Source organism: Chelonia mydas, chromosome 2, assembly GCF_015237465.2.
Source record: "Chelonia mydas isolate rCheMyd1 chromosome 2, rCheMyd1.pri.v2, whole genome shotgun sequence".
In the NCBI taxonomy this organism is placed as follows: domain Eukaryota; kingdom Metazoa; phylum Chordata; order Testudines; family Cheloniidae; genus Chelonia; species Chelonia mydas.
In genome coordinates, this window is record NC_057850.1 from 196,894,476 (window position 1) to 196,913,260 (window position 18,785).

The following is an 18,785-nucleotide window of genomic DNA, read 5'->3' on the forward strand; positions in this document are numbered from 1 at the left end:
AATATAAAGCCTTGATTTCACACCTGCTGGTGGGCAGCTTGGTGCTCAGTGGAGTTCTGTTGTTGGCTTACTTTTTGTTGTGCTAGGCTCTGAGTTGCCCTAGCTGTGGAAGAGTTTGCATATGTGGGGACTTGAGTAGTTATTAAATGAGCTCATAGGTCTGTGTGACTTGTCAGTGATCAAGCATCTTCCTTTATTGCCCATTTGCTTGTTCTGAAATCTAGGTTAAGATTTTCCGCAAAAGATATGCCCTCTCCCAATCTTATATTTGAATGTGGAAAAATGAAGATTTTTCATCAAAGTGAACCAGAGAAATCTGCACAGTCTATCCCAGCTTCACATGAACTTTTTGTTTTAGAAAGCCCTAATTACGTTATTGAAACTGTTAATATGCTAGAACCTATTGCCTGCTGTTCCCCTACATGCATTCTTATCCTGTGTTGGAAAATGGTTGTCCTGCTGGCACAGAGTACAAAGCATGTTGAACCCCACTTTCTTACAGTGGAAGTTCAACATGGTTGACACTATCTATATCTATCAGTGGGACAGTCTTTTTTCACACAGGCAGAAGAGAAGCCCTGTGTCAAATACAAACCTTTCCTAATGTGAGCAAGGCTATAGATAATATGGTTAGCAGGGACTCCATGGTTCATAATTATTTGGTCCAATGGTCTATATGAGGTAAGAAATCCCTTCTCCCAGGGTCCTTATCCCATACACTGCTTAATAGTTTCCTCTATGAAACGACTGGAAGTATTTTGAAGAAGCATGATAACCAAGAGTAAACTATCTATCAGCCAAATAAACTTGTTCTGTGCTTTGACAGACTTCTATTTTAGAATTTCATGTCCTCAAAATGAACAGGTGGTGTAAGCAAGGGCTGGGTTTTTTAAATGCAGTGCTCTTTTCTCATTGTTAGTGAAAAGTTTTAAACCCTCATGTGAACTGCCAAAAACATATTTTGTCATGATTCCAGCTATTTCTATTGTATTTTGTCCCTGACATTTTAATTCACCTTTGAGTTTATATCTGTATGTTTAAGTGCTAGTAAGACATGAAAGTTGTAGGGTTAAGTCTGCAGACAGTGCTTTAAAGCTCTTATGATAATTGTTCTTAGGTATGTAGCCCTTCACTGTGGCTCTAGAGACAACTATTTAATAGACAACATTTGAATAATACAAATGTGCGGTTGGTAAAAATGGATTAGGGTTTCAGGGTGGTACCAATGGGTGATATTTAATATTGAATGACATGTATTAAGACAAATGCTTTTATATATAATTTATTTGGCATTGTAAATGCATTTATCTTGTGAGATTCAGACCCCCTGTTGCCATATGAAGTATTCTGGAAAGGTTTGCAGTAAATAAATAATAAAACCACTTTGATATACAATCTAACAATATTAAATATTAAGGCTTTCACATGACTGATTTTAATACTTAATTAACTTATTTAGAGTCCAATGTAACTCTGTTTTTATTAAAGATTAGATAGACAGAAGTTAAAATACAGGAATTTTTATTAAATGGGACAAAATTAATTGCATTTCACAATATCGGACTCAATGACTGTTAACATATTCTTCATCAGTGATATGATCTAATTTGTTGCATTCTGGACCCCAGGTGATGGTAATGTTAACTAACGTACTTCACAATGTCAGCCCGTTTTCATGTTTGCATCATTCCATTTTAATGATATATAATCTGATGCATTTTATAAAACAAAAATGTCTTGTTTTGTGCTATCTAAAATTTGTCAAATTGTGCACTTTTCTTCATAGTGCACTTATTTACTATCTAAAGCAGATGCTTGTTCAAATGATGGCAATTGTACTGATCTGTAGAAGTAGTTCAGTAGGGGTTCTGCTGGTTTGTATCCTAGCTAATTTAAACCTCTGTTTGTTATACCATGATAGTTCAGGCATTTGGCTATCAGCTCCTCCAGAGGTGGTGCTGAATGGTGGTTTCTGGCAGGGGACAAGAGGAAAGGTTTGCATTGTGGTGTAAATAGGCCCAAGTGGACCTTTTACTTGTACCATATAACAACTATTTGACTACTTTCTCCATATGTCTTGAACAAAAAGGCCAAAATGTTCTAAAATGCTTAATACTGACTACCTTAAAAGAGCTTGATTTTCAGAGGGTGGGTGTTGATCACTTTCACCTAATCCTTTCAAAGTGTCTCAAGTTAGGCATGCAAAAAATCTCTACTCTCTCTTGAGAATCTTGGCCTAAGACCCTAACCCTTTAAGTTACTCCATGCGGGGTCCTCATAGGTGCCGGGATCTGCCCAGGAGGATCATTTGGCAAGATTGGGGCCTAACTCAATCCAGATATATGGGGCACTACCTCATTTTATCATGAATTACTCATTCCTCTTCAAGATGCTGATGGAGTTCCGCCTTAATGAGCCTATTAGTCTGCCAGTGTTCTTTGCATGCCAATGTTAAAGGGTCAGCTCATTCCAGCTTTGTTAAAAAGGTCTTTGCAGTTCTGTTATAATTGGTTGAACTAAAGCCTTTAGAAAGTCCACCTAATGTTTTGTTGTTACCAAGAGGACTGACATCTAATTGCATTTTACATTGCTATGACTTAACTGGACATAGCAGTTAGCTATATAACATGGAGAAAGTGCTATAGAGACTCATTCAGTTAAAACCAAGACTACCACTGCTTTCAGTCGTAGAGATCTGCAAAGTAGATATGTGGTCCTCTCCCTATTGACTAAGCAATGTTGCTTAGATTCAGCAACCAGCAGCGAACCTGTTTAGAGCTATCCATGCTTCAGAACTCATTTCCAAGATTGCCATTGAGATAGTGAAGCTTAATGTATTTTAAATATTGTGCTTGCACTTAGTTTTTTTTATTAGTGTGTTTTTCAGTTGAAAATAAGTAATGTTGATACTATGTGGTGATTTTTCACTATTGAGGTGGGAGCAAGATGACAGTCTTCACGTGGTGCTTCTGTTAAGTGTTGGTGTTTTGCGTGCTCTGTGTTTTGTGCAAATTCACCAACACACCAGTGTTGTCAGTTAGCCACTGGACGTTGTATTGTTGACATCCAAGTGAATGTAGCCACAATTATACTTCCTCAAACTGCCCTTTTCAGGACCAAAAAAGAACAGTTGGGCCAGTTCTCCAGCTATACAAACTTAATGTAGAACGGATGTCCAGGGAAAAAGCAGATTACCTCTCGAGGACCCTCAAAGACCATCACATTCACAATTGTGACCCTCCAAGAAACACACATGAGAGAAGATAAAGCTGCCAGATATAAAGTCTATGGCTATGCCAAAATCGCTGCTGTTAACATCCCAAAAATGGGCTAGCAGTGTACATGCAAAATGGTTTAGAGGATGTGGAAGTTTTGTAAGAATCATCAACCGGTGGAAGAGAGATCAACGTGGTTAGAATCAGGGACATCATTATAGTAAACATATTCAGGCCACTTAACATCATGTGGCCTGATCCCATCTTCTCTTCCCTTCCTCATCCGGCCATTTACATAGGTGACTTTAACAGCCATCACAAAGACTGGAGATACTATTCAAATGACACAGCTGAGGAACAGATCACAGAATGGGCCTCTCTCGAAGACCTCCACCTGCTCTATGATCCGAAGCCATCCGGATCTGCAAGGTAGACAATGGATCACAACTCTGACCTGTGTTTTGTGACCCGTAATAGCACAGGTATCCCACTGGCTACAAGAACAAGAACCATCCTGAGTCACTTCCCCCATAGCCAACATTGCCCAATTATCCTCCAGATTGGCCTGGAATTGCCTCTTCTGCAGTTGGTGCCAAAACCGCATTCAAATTTCCGCAAGGCTGACTGGCCCGCCTACACTTCAGAAACCAAAGATCAGATCCCACGGCTTGAACTGATACCTAGAAACTTTGGCCGTTTTACAAATATCCTAAAATCAACCACTAAGAAGTGCATCTCGTGGTCACCACAAGGCTTTCACCCCCTGCTGGACAAAAGAATCCAAGTCCCTGCTGAGGGAATATGAAAAGGGGTGACCCAGATAAAGATGCTTGAGGCCTTGAACTTGGCATGCCTGGAAAGGTGGAAAGAGACTGTTCAAAGGCTTGATTTCACCCATTCGAGCTGTAAGGGATGGGCTCTTCTGCAGCACGTTCCAGCCTGTAACGTGATGCCCGGCAAAGGGGACCACAAATGCTGTCACCTCTCTTCTTCTTTTTAACAGCAAGATACTGACAGACAAGAATACACACCAGGAGGTCCAGCAGGAACTCCGCAGAAACCTCCAACAATGCCTGGAGAAATCCCCACTCTCCTCTCCATATTCAGTTAGAGATGAATGTTGTGTTGTTGGAAACCAAAAGCCGGAAAGCTGCAGGGGTTGATGGCATTCTTCCAAATTTCTCAAGAACCTGGGGAGCCTGGGGCAGGAATGGCTGGCGGTGCTTTTTACTGCCATGCATAAAACCGGAGACGTGCCAACAAACTGGCGACAGTGGTTGCCCTACTGAAGCCTGGGAAACCACAAGAGGATACAGCCAGCTACTGCCCCATCTTTCTCCTCTTAGTCACCAGCAAGCTTATGGAACAGGTGCTGCTCCACCATCTGTCTGATATTTTTGAAGACATCCTCCCAGCGGAGCAGGCAGGATTTTGCCCGAAGTGGAACTGCCGTGACCAAGTAGCTTCACCTCCCGGACACATTGAGGCAGGACTCCAATTTAAATTGAAGACCAGGATCACCCTTGTTGATCTGTCCTTGGCATACGACACTGTCTGGAGATAGGGCCTCTTGCTTAAGATCTCCTGCGTCATTCACTGCCAGTGAACGATCCGCCTCTTGGCTGAAATGACTGGGAACCACCACTTTAAGGTACACCTTAATGGCCGGATCAGTAGACCAAGAACTCTTAACTTGGGCATCCCTCCTGGCTGTCCTGGCCCCGATACTTTTTAAACTATACACCACAGATATACCAGCGATGGAGTCAAGGAAATTAAAATATGTGGATGACATTGTCCTCCCTGTTCAGCATACAAGCTTTCATACCATCAGTTGCACCCAAAGCTGAGATCTTAGCACAATAGCTGATTATTTCAAATGCTGGAAACTTAGGCCTAATTCAAAAAACCCCATGGTAACCCCTTTCCATCTGAACAATAAAATGGCTAATACCAAACTTGATGTGCAGTTCTGTGGCGAGGGCATCAGCCACGAGGCTAACCCAAAGTATCTTGGCATTGCACCGGACCGGAGTTTGACCTTTTGACAACACCTCGAGAACACTCGTGATATCGTCAGGTCTCGTGTGACACTTATCAGAAAATTGGCTGAAACATTATGGGGCTCCAGACCATGGACCTTATGAACCGCAATAATTGCCATGGTATATTCTGCAGCTGAATATTCTGTGCCCGTGTGGTCTCTCAGCAGTCACGCTAAACTCCTTGACACTCAATAATGCCATGCGCACATTGTCAGGGATGCTCAAATCGACTGGCTCCGGTCCTACTGCACATCCAGCCTTCACAGATTAGAAGAGCTGCTTAGACATCTCACTTTCTTAACCATGTCAATGCAAACACCAGGATCCTGCTGCATGATGACCTGTAGAATCCGCCAAAGACCAGATTAAAATCCTGCAACCCTTTATGGAACCACATCAACACTCTTCCACCCAACTTCAATGCTGAGGCTCAATGGAGAACCACATGGAGCATTTTGACCACTCAAAACAAACAGCTCATTGTTGGCCCTGCTGAGGAACCACCAGGTTTTGATGTATGTCTGAAAGACTGGTGCAGATTGAATTGCGTCAGGACATCTAATGGGAGATATGGACAAACCCTCTTTAAACGGAAAATGAGGCAAACACCTGTATGCGATTGTGGTCACCAGGCACAAATGATGGAGCACATCATATCTGAGTGTCCTCTTCATTCTTTTGCCGGGGACCTGAAGGATATTCAGCAGCTCGCTGCTGTGGCAATGTACTGGCTATCAAACTTAGATATGAATTTGTAGTCATTGTGACCTACCAAAGGCATACGAAAGAAGAAGACTATTGTGGACAATGGTATCATGTATATATTACCACCTCTAACAGTATTTTGTTGTGTGTGAATGGAAGTTTACTTTCAGATTGAATTCTAAAGCAACAAGATATCTAGGCCAACTTGGGGGAGGATGAATCAGAACTGTGCCATTGCTAATATTACCGTACCTGGATGTCTCTAGAATAACACATTTCTATAGGCTGTCTGAATGATAGTGTCATAAATATAAAGGGAAGGGTAAACCCCTTTAAAATCCCTCCTGGCCAGAGGAAAACTCCTCTCACCTGTAAAGGGTTAAGAAGCTAAAGGTAACCTCGCTGGCACCTGACCAAAATGACCAATGAGGAGACAAGATACTTTCAAAAGCTGGGAGGAGGGAGAGAAACAAAGGGTCTCTGTCTGTCTATATGCTACTTTTGTCGGGGATAGACCAGGAATGGAGTCTTAGAACTTTTAGTAAGTAATCTAGCTAGGTATGTGTTAGATTATGATTTCTTTAAATGGCTGAGAAAAGAATTGTGCTGAATAGAATAACTATTTCTGTCTATCTTTTTTGTAACTTAAGGTTTTGCCTAGAGGGGTGCTCTGTGTTTTGAATCTAATTACCCTGTAAGGTATTTACCTTCCTGATTTTACAGAGGGGATTTCTTTACTTCTATTTACTCCTATTTCTATTAAAAGTCTTCTTGTAAGAAAACTGAATGCTTTTTCATTGTTCTCAGATCCAAGGGTTTGGGTCTGTGGTCACCAATGCAAATTGGTGAGGCTTTTTATCCAACATTTCCCAGGAAAGGGGGGGGTGCAAGTGTTGGGAGGATTGTTCATTGTTCTTAAGATCCAAGGGTCTGGGCCTGTAGTCACCTAGGCAAATTGGTGAGGCTTTTTACCAAACCTTGTCCAGGAAGTGGGGTGCAAGGTTTTGGGAAGTATTTGGGGGGAAAGACGTTTCCAAACAGCTCTTCCCCAGTAACCAGTATTTGTTTGGTGGTGGTAGCGGCCAATCCAAGGACAAAGGGTGGAATATTTTGTACCTTGGGGAAGTTTTGACCTAAGCTGGTAAAGATAAGCTTAGGAGGTTTTCATGCAGGTCCCCACATCTGTACCCTAGCGTTCAGAGTGGGGGAGGAACCTTGACAGATAGTTAAGAAATATTCATCCACAAAGAACTGTATTTTTAATAAATTAGATGTCACTCGTCCTGTATCAGAGCTAGAGCTAAGAAACCACCTGTGGCCAGAACCAGTTCATATAAAAGAGGCCTGAGGTTTGAACCATCAGAATTTTGAACCTTTTTGGAAGTATAAACAAGTTCTGACTATTTAGTCTAAATGTTTTTTAAAATCTTCTTGCTTCTGCATTTCTTGTGTTTGATCTGGATAAAATATGGGAATACTGCAAGAAATTTTCTCATCTCTGTACTTTCAATCTGATCAAAATTAGGGAACACTGGAAACTTTGAGGGAACCTGCCAACCCAATTTATAGATCAGACATGTTCATATGAACTTTGGTTCCTGCTCTCAGATGCTTCTCTGAATGTGGTCTCTGAACCTTTTGAGGTTCACCCATCATTATATGGCAATATAAGCAATGAAAATATTAAATTTGTCATTCACTAAGAGTTGGAATGTGATATTAATAAGGGTTTTGCCTTTCTAAGGTGCAGTAGTTTTGTTTTCCTCATTATACTATATCTGTGGGAACTTTTTAACTATTTCAGACCATTTTTAACTTACTGTGTGTCCTCGTAAGATTGTTACCTGACTTCTCATCCCTCTCCTAGTAGTAAAACTTATTGCTAGGTAAAAGCCATGGGAGTAATTATTCTGTCAGATATTGTACAGCAGTGTATGTTCAGATTATATTTTAACGGTGATGTGGAGCCAAAATACTGCACAATTTCAATCATGTTCAGAAAGTGCCTTTTGTTTTGTTCCTGAATAGTCCTGTTTGTTTATTAACCTTTCATGAACACTCATAACTGTAGTATCTGAGCATTTGACATACATTAAAGAATTTATCCTCACAACATCACTGTGAGGTAGGATACATCACAGATAAGGAACTGATTTACAGAGAATGAGGGCCTGATCCCACATCACTTGTTTTAGTGACCTTTGCTATTAATTTCAGTGGAATCAGGATTGGAAACTAATTGACTTGGCCAATGTCACAAGTCTGTGGAATAGCTGGAAACTGATTCCCAATCTCATAAACCTCACTCTCATGACTTAACTGCAACGATCCTTCCCCACCTTTCTAATAGTTCATTTTAGAACAGATATAAATCTGCCTTGTACTTCATGGAGAATCTCTCCTTTCTGCACTAATTTCTTTGATTACGTTGTACAACTGTAAGTAATGGAAGCTGTGAGCTCTCAAAAACATGATGCTGTGATACTTAAACAAAACTTAAGACCATTACCACTTATGACATTTGCTTTCATCCAGGACATTTTAATCAATCTGACTTCATGGGGTAGCAAGTAATTTACCATTTAGCTACCCATGAGTTTCCTCTACTCATCTTTGGCTTTGATAATTAAAAGGGGAAGGATGCATAGTATATTTGCTATCTGCTATATATATGAAGGACCAAGAACTTTTGGCGAAGGTGGATGAAGTACTCAAATATTAGTGCAAAGAGCTTTTAATACATATAGTTTACACACACTTAAGTGACGTGAAGAGATAAAGTACCAAATTTCAGTAACTTTACCAGTACTAGTATGTGCTGAATGTCATTCCTAGCCTTGCCAAGAAGTAGCACTAACATCTTTTTTTCCTTGAAAATATGCTTTATTTTTCTTTCAGTAATTATGAGGATAATGTAATTTGCCTGTGTTTTGTGACCTTCAACACATAGTGAAAGTTCACAGAACTTGATTAATTTTGTAGGTTATCTTTTAGATTGGTGTGGGTTGCCCTTTCCACCCAACCAAACAGACTTGCCCCAAGGATATGTCTGTGTGGTGGCACAGACCTTGGTGTGGGCTGTACAAGCCCACCTGGAAGTCTGTGTACATGCTCACATTACTAGCCTGTGCTGGGGTCTGTGCCACTGTGTCTTTTAGCCATGCCAGGTAGATTAAAGCTAGTATGGGTATGCCTATGTGCGTTTCAATCACATCTCCAGTTGCAGGGTAGATGTACCCGGAGTCATGCCAAGATGTACTGAAAGTCATTTTGTGTGCTATCTGATTGTCCTCTTCTGATCTGGTGTTGTCTTTGCTCTTTTCCTCCTTTTCTCTATCCTGTCCTTGTGCCCTCCCTCATGCCTGCAATTTGTCTGCTTCCCTCCCACCAACCCTCCTTTTTTTAGGAAAACTCCATTTCCACCTTAACGGGCATTGTATAAGATGGATACACTGGGCTATACCTAATTCTGTTTTATATACCGTGTACCTTACACTTCCTGGTATTCCTATCTCATTAAATATATTTCAGACTTACAAAAATAATTTGATTAAATTTTATTATTTTAAACATTCCTATTTGCGGTCTGAATAACTCACATGTTCAGATACTCATATTGCCTAAGAAGAGAAAATACTCCTGTCTTCACTTTTTATCTCACATCTTGGTAAGAATAGATTGCTCCAATTTTTCCTGCTGAAATTTTAAATTTTGGGGAATTGTTTTAAATCAAAAGGCAGTTAATAACTGATTAATATGTATATATTATCCACAAACAGCTCCTTTTAATGTGTCTTATTATCTATGTAGTACAATATGATTATTTATGCACATGGTGGAGTGAAGTGAATTAATGTCAATAATTTGGTATAAAACCATGTAATATTTTTTTGTGCAATGCTGATTTTTAATTTGCAGAAGTTTTAAAAGTTAAGATATATTTGAGAATTGCTCTCGTTATGGTGGTGAATAGCCTCTCTCCTGATTTAATTTTAATTTATTGTTTTTGATTGGCTGGTTGCTGTCAAGATTAACTCTGCCCCTTTATGTGCATTTATGTTTTAGATTAAATGCAACATACTTTTTAAAAACTTTTACTCTTGTCATTTTTTGCCTAACTGTGGTCCTAACCCTGATTCACATGGCTTTTCAATGGGACTGTAACCAGTGCCAACAGTATTCCTCACTTTGGCCTCTTGTCTTTCAATAAATATCCAGAAAGATAATCCTGGGTGTAGTTAGTTATTGACTTACTAATAGTAAAAGCGAAGGTGCAGTTTTTCTTTTAAATAGTTGTACCTTTTTTGGGTCCAGAACTAATCTATGTTTATTCAGTCAAGATAATATTCACCCATATGTGGCAGTCCCAAGCAAGATCTTCCATAGCTTTTAAGTCCTGCACTGCTGCGGATGCACGGGTGGAAAGGGCATGTGTAGAGTATCAGGCGTTGTTTACGCTATGGAAGGAGATCTATCTAAGTTACACAACTTCAGCTATGTGAATAAAGTAGCTGAAGTCGACGTACTTGGATCTACTTTCTGCAGGGTCCACACTACACTATGTTGACGGAAGACGCTCTCCCGTTGCCTCCCCTTGCGCTTCTCGTTCAGGTGTCGACGGGAGAGTGATGTGTGGTTGATTTAGCGGGTCTTCACCCGCTAAATCAACCACCAGTACATCGATCGCTGCGCGTCGATTCCCCCGGTAAGTGTAGACAATCCCACAGTGTGAGGGATCTTGTGCATCTCCTACTTGTATAGGGCCTTCTGCTGCTCCAAACCTAAGAAAGAGTAGTGGCCTCACAGGAGGCCTGTGTTCATGCCTTTTCCTTGGGTTGATGGGTGGACTTTGATATACCAGGCGCTGTGCACTTCAGCTGCATAAATGCCTATTAATCTGACTATGCAAGTGAATTAAATCGTCTATTGAGGTATACTGAAAATATAATCTGCCTTCTAAATTTCCATTTTAAGTTGAAGAATAAGAGGATACTAGCCCTGTAGAAAAGCTGCTGAAGCTGAAAGCCGTGTTCCTTTTAAGTTTTACAAATAACTTGAGGCAAGGAAATCCCAGACCCACTTTTAGTCCAAGCAGTGACAGTAGAATTAACTGGTTAGAAAACCCTGAGACATGTGGTCCAGTAGCCTGTAAATTCTTTCCAGTGATTTTTCTAAACCTTTTAATGTTTCACAATGAAAATGCTGTTAAATTACATCTTATTTAATTTGAACAATATGTTATGGGCCATTACAAATCAAAAACAAATCTGTAAAGAATTAATCTTTCTCAAAGCAAGATCCCATGGGTAATCTTAATGGTTTAATAGTTTTCTTTGCTTATTGTTGGAAGAAATGGAAAGAATTAAAGTATAAAACTATAAAGAAAATTGCTTGGAATATAAAGAATGGACAGACTAATCATAATATTTAGTGATTTTTTTTACAGCACTAATGCCACGTATCAGTAACAAAACACAAATAAACAGTGTGATCAATTATAAGTATAAGAGTCAAAAGTATGTCTCTTGAGCTATTTAAAAGTGCCCAAGTAGGCTGTGTGTAGTAAATTATGCCACCAAACATAGGTTACAGGTGCAAAGGCATGATTGTTGTGAAGTGCTAAAGGAAGGGATAAGGGATATTGGGGGGAGGGGGGATTGGAATATAAAAAACAACAAATGCATTGGAGCAAAAGCCCTGTTTTGTAGGTAAAACTCCAAGCATGTTGGGTGTGCTAAACAAATAGCAAGTCTAGAAATCTGAAACAAATCCTATGAATTAGCTATGTGAATACTGTTAAAATTGTAAAGACCAGCAAAATGATTTTTGAATCTGATTCTCAATTTGAAAAGCATTCAGTGTAATTGCACAAATTATGAAGCAATATCAGAGGGGCCATAACAGCAAGAAGTTAAGTTCTGGCAATAAAATTCTAAATAAGCTTATAAATTTAGTAAAGAAGAAACCAGAAGGTCAATAGCATATCAGACTAAACCAAGGCAGAAGGTAAAATTCCAGCAAGTAGAAACAGTCATTAAAAAAAATCTCTATATGGATATTTTCTGGATAGTTTCATAGTTTTAATTCTTTCCAGCTTTTTATCCATTTATCTCTATTTTTCTCCCCCGCCCGCCGCTTGCCCATCCTTTTCCAGCTCCTCCCAGACCACCTGGTCATAAATAACTCTCCCTCTTTGTTTTGTTGTGATGCTATAAGTGTGCAGGTAAAGCTTGAATCATTTTTACTATGGTTAAAAATTTTACAGATAGTTTACTGTTGATTAGCATAAAGTTATGTAGCAAAATTGCATTGGAAAAGCCTAAAGTGGCCTCACATTCATGTATCAGTCTAACGTGCTTGTTTTAAGTTAGTACGTAAAAGTATAAATATATTGAGCGTCTCACAATCTTCTGTTCATGGTTTTATCTATATCTCTCTACCCAGAGAGTCCCTTTGTTTCATACAACATAGGGAGAAGCAAGACAGAGTATATAAAACTGGGGAAATCTCAAAAATCCAACGCCCATTTTGAATCAGGAGTTCTCACCCATTGCCAGCAAACTGTAGGTGTATGCCATGTGATTAGCACCATACTTCATGTGAGCAGAAGGAAAAATGATTGTGAGGTGATTGAATTTTGTGCATATCTACGCTTTGGTATTGATAGTTCTCTATATACTTACTTTCTATTTATTGTAAAATATTCTTTCTGCTCCTCTCCTGGTCTTTTAGATAGAAATTTTCCTGCTGGAGTTAAAAAGTCAATAAGCTTGGTAAAAATGGCAAAGAATGATGACCTTAGGTAATAGTAGCGAGCATTCTATAATCTCTGAATGGATATGACACCCTTAGTTAACTAATTACTTTGCTTGGGAAAATCACACATTTCTCTTCTGTGATAAGCTACCTACATATCTTTCAAGATGTTAAGGTCGAAATGTTTAACAAAGACCCAAAATGTCATCTCGCTCTTTTCATTTCTCTTGAGAATGCTGCTGCGAAGATCATTTTCCCAGCCTGTTGCTGTGACCATGTAAACCCTGTCTTTGTACTCCTCCATTGGCTTCCCATTCTCTAGTACAGGGGTTCTCTCAACATATTTTTTGATAGCCTCAGAGTGCAGCCACCAACTCTTGCTGGTGGCCGTGCTGACAATTCTTCCTAAAATACTTAGTTAGCTTTAGGAAAAACAAATAATTATGCACATATACATGTCCGGATCATTGTCATTTTATTCATGTGGGTTTTTTTTGCAGACTCAAAAATAAAAATAATGGGCAGTTGTGTCTATTCGTTACTGGACCTAAACAGAATAGAAACAAAAATAAGCTACTTTGCATGTTTTGATTTTTTTTTTTTTTTAGATTTTTAGTTAGAAAATCTGCTACTGTGAAAAGTGATAGATGTATATTTGTTAATATCACTTTTCACAGCAGACTTACTCAGCCCTGGCATGCTGGGGACAAATTAAGCTCTGGATGAGGAAGGAGATGGGTAAGGAGGCGGGGGGCCAGGGGCAATGGGGATCTGGAGGATGCAGGGGGGGTGAATCCAGGGATGGAGCCCAAAACCCTGGCACTGCGAGACAGAGCTTGCCAGTGCATGGCCAGAGCCTGCCACCCATCACCGCAGGGCAGAAGCCTGAAGCCCGAGCCATGCTGCCCCTGGGAAGGTGGGGAACTGTCACTGGTTGCCTGCTCCTACAGTGTTTCTGGCTCCAGAAGACGGTAGGGACCAACCCCTGCAGGCAGCCCCGGTGGAGAAGCCACTGCTCTGCCGTGCCCCCCGACCCCAATCATAGCCCAGGAGGCTATGGCTGCAAGAAACGCTCCTGGTGACTGCATTTGAAAAATGCTGCTCTAGTACCAGACATAAACTATTTGTCTTTGCTTTTATGGCTCTTTGTGGTGTATTCCCATCCTACCTGTCATCTCTCATTCACTAACAGTTTGTCAACTCTCTCCTCCAGCCAGCCCATAATGTCTCCGTCACACACTTGTTAAATCTTCTAACAACCACCTTTGTGTTTTCTCCCATGCTACTCTTCACAGTTGGGAGCAGTTCCCTGTTAACATTCGTAGACTGCCTCATTAATGCTCCTTAAAGCTCTTTCCTTTTTTGTGATGCCAGTGAGAAACTTGGCAATGATAAGGCTGCCGGTGTGCTGAGACTACTGCCTATTTTGCTGACCAATTCTGCGTCCTTGTTTCCTTGTACTCCCCCATTTGTCAGGTCCACCTGTTGCTGTTGTCTTATTCTTAGATGGTAATCTCTTTGGGGCAAAGACCATCTTACTGTTCTGATTGTACAGCACCTCGCACTTTGGGATCCTGGCCCATGACTAGGGCTTCTAGGTGCTACGATAATACAAATAATAATAATAATAATTAATACAAATTAAGCACGTCTCAGAAACACTTGAGCAGAAGTTAAGTGATTTGGAATTAATTTTCTTTAACATAATTTTCTTTAATATGCTTACCAGACATGTAATGGTAACATTATGCTAGAAATCCGGAAAACGTTCTAAGCATTTACAGCATTAGGCTTTCTGCTGCCTTTTTGTTGTTGTAAAGCAATGAAAGAAACGCTTACATATTAGTTGTCTCTGTGTTTTCCCTTCCCAGATAATCGCTCTTTAGTGGAAATTGCCAATATGTATCATTCCATATCTGAAACTAGACACCCCTTGCAAACAGAAGAGCAAGAAATCGGTATTGATCCCTTGCAGAGTTACTTGAACAAGCCCGAAGAAGGTGAGTTTAATATTTCTACACTTTTTACTTTCTACTTAGAAACGTTACGTAAGAGTCTGATGATCGCTATGCCTGGCATAATTTGTGTAATTCTCTCAATGAAGTTGAGCAGGGCAACGTTAAGAACATTTCACTGTGTGTGTGTGTGTGTGTGTGTGTGTGTAGAGTACTCTGACACTAATGAAAACCATGAAAAGTCAACTTTCAGTTACAGACAGAAACATTAGCCAAATGTTTAATGCGCTGTCATCCTTTTTTAATCATAAACCAAACAGTGACTTCAGCATAAGAATATTGAAATGCAGCATGGCCTTTGTTACAGCTTTTTTCAAAGATGGGCTCTTTTGGTTGCTTTACACTGTCGATTTTTTCCTTTGATAAAATTTAGCATTTTATTTTGGGTGAGGTTATGCTGATGAAAAAAGACTGTTTTCCTCTTTTCTTCCTTTGAATCATAACATTTAGCTCTCCTGGTTTCCTTAAATAAAAACCTAAAATAGAACAGGTGGAATTAAAGTGGAAATTACTGTGTAACTCAAGGTAAATTAACAGAAGGCAGTATTCAGACTACTCCAATGAACAGTGAGAAGAAACTGCTTGCATAATGCAAGTGCTTGTCTGTGTTACTTGTCCTTTCTACTTATTTGCTAGTAGTGACAACATGGTTGGTTAGAAGGAAATGAAAAGCTTAACAAGATGCTTGAATCCTCATCCTTGTCATGAAAACATTCCTCAAGTACTCAGTTATACACAATGACACCTTAACTACCTGTAATTTTCCAGTCATTGAACGCATGTACCAGGAGTGCAAGATAAAAAATTCATTTTAAATTAGAATTGAAACCGCTTAGTCACGTGTTTTCCGTGTACCTCTGTGTGTAAAATTGCCATATAATAAAATGTATTAAAAAGAGCAACATTTCAATTTTTAATTCAGATTTCAATTATTTTGTAAAAAGCTAAAATCACAGAGTTCATTTTTTTTTTACCGCTTTGTAAAGCTTTTTTTCAATGTGAGGAAAAGTAGAATGGACGTCTTGGTGGAGCCATTCTATAAAGGTAATAGTTTTTTAAGGTGAATGTCACTACGCTTTTACACTTCACACCTACAAGGTTAATAGCCATATTAGTTTGATAAAGCAAATGCATTCTTAGTACACATTTTCAGAAGCCTAGGAATAAACATTTATAAAATTCTGAAGTATTACATGTTTTCCAAATGAAATATTTGTGATTTATTTAGGTTAGTTTGTAGCCAACACTGATCAAAAATTGCAAGTTTCTTGTTTAGTTAAAAAAAAGTACACGTCTCTCTCAGCTCAGTTTCAAGACAAGTCAAGATTTTAACCCTGTTACAAAAACATTTTAAATTAATTTTACCCTTTATTGTGGCCAAGAGTGATTAGTTACCTTGAATGAGCAGGCTTTTAGTTTTTATCCCAACCTTAACATTTCTATGACATACAAAGTTATTAGTATTGAATTGATGTTTAAAAGTGCCATTAATTCATTTACCCCAAATGTTCATTAACAATGTAAATGTATGCTGATGTTCTATGAGACAAGGAAGTGACTAATGACTCTTCCCACTAACAACACTTAAAATGAATAGAAACTTTAGATAGCTCATCTTGAAGTAATCAAGGCCCTCATTCAGCTTGGCATCTCTGTATGCTCTAAAACAGCTGTCAACTGTTAAAAATATATACACAACACACACATACACGCATGGGAAGATAAGGATATGTAAATACATGGTTCCCCCAAAGTCATAAAGGTTAGCAACCGTAGTATAGTTTTTTCACATTCTGTATATGTAAATATTTTATATAATGCATCCATTTCATTTTCATCGCTTCTTTTTTTTAACTGTGAAACACATACTGCATTTTAATTTGGTTCCATATGTAACCAAGATCAATCTTCTATGTTTTATCATTCAATTTTAAATAAAGTATATTTTTGGATTGCTGTGGGAGAGGGCTTGTATATCAAAGCATGTAATTTTCCCTGCCCATCCAGTCCACTTCAGAAGTTCAGTGCAAAGAGGCAATCACTGATTCCTAAATGAGTATTTTAACCGTTGGGATGAATCCATCTGTTGATCAGAGACTTCTCATGAACTGTTACTCTTCATTCCAGGTTGTCCTTTTTCTATTGTAATCTTGATGTACATAGTCTCAACTACAAATATAGGTTTACGGTAATACAAATGGGCAGCATACCTCTGTGAAATGTGAATATATTCTGGGTATTTCTGTTTCAGTGAAGGAAACTTGCAGGTTTCTCTTTAAAATACCAGAAAACGCAACTGGTGCAACCTTTCCTATGTGGGGAGAACATATCTCATAATAGAAGGCTTTTTAATGTAGCAGTGAAAGACATAACAAGATCCAATGTCTGGAAGCTGAAGCTAGACAAATTCAGACTAAAATTAAAGCACAAATATTTTAAGGAGGTTAATTAAATACTGGAACAACTAATTTAGGAATGTGGTGGATTCTACATTGCTTGAAGTTATTAAATCAAGACTGTATGTCTTCTAAAATATATGTTCTAATTCCATACAGAAGTTGCGGCCTTGATACAGGATTCACTTAGTGAAATTATATGGTAGGTATAGGGCCCTACCAAATTCACGGTTCATTTTGGTCAATTTCACAGTCATAGGATTTTAAAAATACTAAATTTCATGATTTCAGCTATTTAAATCTGAAACTTCATGGTGTTGTAATTTTAGGGTTCCTGACCCAAAAAGGAGGTGTGTGTATGTGACGGGGGGGGGGTGTCACAAGGTTAGTATAGGGGAGGTTGAGGTACTGCTACCGTTAACTTCTGCACTGCTGCTGGTGACGGTGCTGCCTTCAGAGCTGGGCAGCTGGAGAGTGGCGGCTGCTGGCTGGGAGCCCAGCTCTGAAGGCAGAGTCACCACCAGCAGCAGCACAGAAGTAAGGTGGCATGGTATGGTATTGCCACCCATACCTCTATGCTGCTGCTGACGGGGGCGTGGCCTTCACAGCTGGGAACCCAGCCAACAGCCATTGCTCTCCGGCCACCCAGCTCTGAAGGCAGCGCAGAAGTAAGGGTGGCAATACTGTGACCTCCCTCCCCCCTAAAATAACCTGTCACCCCCCTGCAACTTTTTTTTGGGTCAGGACCCCCCATATGAGAAATGCTGGTCTCCCCTGTGAAATCTGTATAGTATAGGATAAAAGCACACAAAAGACCAGATTTCACAGGGGAGAGTGGAAGACCAGATTTCACCGTCCATGATGCATTTTCATGGTCGTGAATTTGGTAGGGCCCTAGGTATGTGTAATAAAACAGGTCAGACTAAGTGATCATAATGGTCCCTTCTACTGAAATAGATTCAGTCATTCATTGGGAAGAGTATCCCTACAATCATATGCTGGCCTCAGATGTGAGAATCAAAGTGTCAGTCATGAACCCATTTCTCTCACATGGTAGTATGTTGTACTACTAGTGAATCATTTGTCTATTTTGGGATTTGAATTTATCTTTTGAATTGCTATTTTAATATTTTGCTAAAATACTGTCCACGTCCCTATATGTTAAGATTAATGTGTTTTCCTGTTATAGAGAAGATGTACCCAATATACATTGTTGGGGTTATGCTATTTAGAGGATAATAAAAAATCACTAAAGAATTTTTCCAGGCAACTTTGTCAAGTAGTATAGAAATTCACAAGAGATGCAGCATATCGCTTAGAGAGGACTTGTAGAATATTGTGAAATATCAGGCCATCTGTGTGATTCTTTTGAAGCGGTGATAGATGTTTAGAGTATTGTCTTGGAGACTAAATGTTAAAGGTCTTCATAGAGATGAGTTAAAGAAAATAAGGCACATCATTAGTAAGTATAAGCATTGTGAAAATAGATCTCGGTAATGACAGAAACTAGTCTGATTTGGTAAGCTACAGGAAATACTAAATTTGGGGGGCATGTATGTTTGTTATAGATATAAAATATAGAGTTGTAGGGTTGCCACATTTGTCTTCGATTTTGCTGAATTTTTTTAAAGGCTTTGACTAAAATTAAAGGGG

At 39.3% G+C, this 18,785-nt stretch overlaps 1 protein-coding gene across 10 annotated transcripts in view; it reads left to right on the forward strand.

Annotated features, from left to right (window-relative positions):
- The window catches only part of TBC1D5 (TBC1 domain family member 5), a 472,491-nt gene that overhangs the window by 187,308 nt on the left and 266,398 nt on the right, over nt 1-18,785 (forward strand). For 8 of the 10 annotated variants that reach the window (XM_037890457.2, XM_043540976.1, XM_037890455.2 and 5 more), the window contains one exon: nt 14,593-14,721. In XM_037890457.2, the coding sequence (XP_037746385.1) occupies nt 14,622-14,721 (100 nt within the window). In that variant the 5' untranslated portion in view covers nt 14,593-14,621. Of the gene's footprint in view, nt 1-14,592; nt 14,722-18,785 lie in introns of those variants that run through there. The other 2 variants (XM_043540981.1, XM_043540980.1) reach the window with 2 other exon arrangements.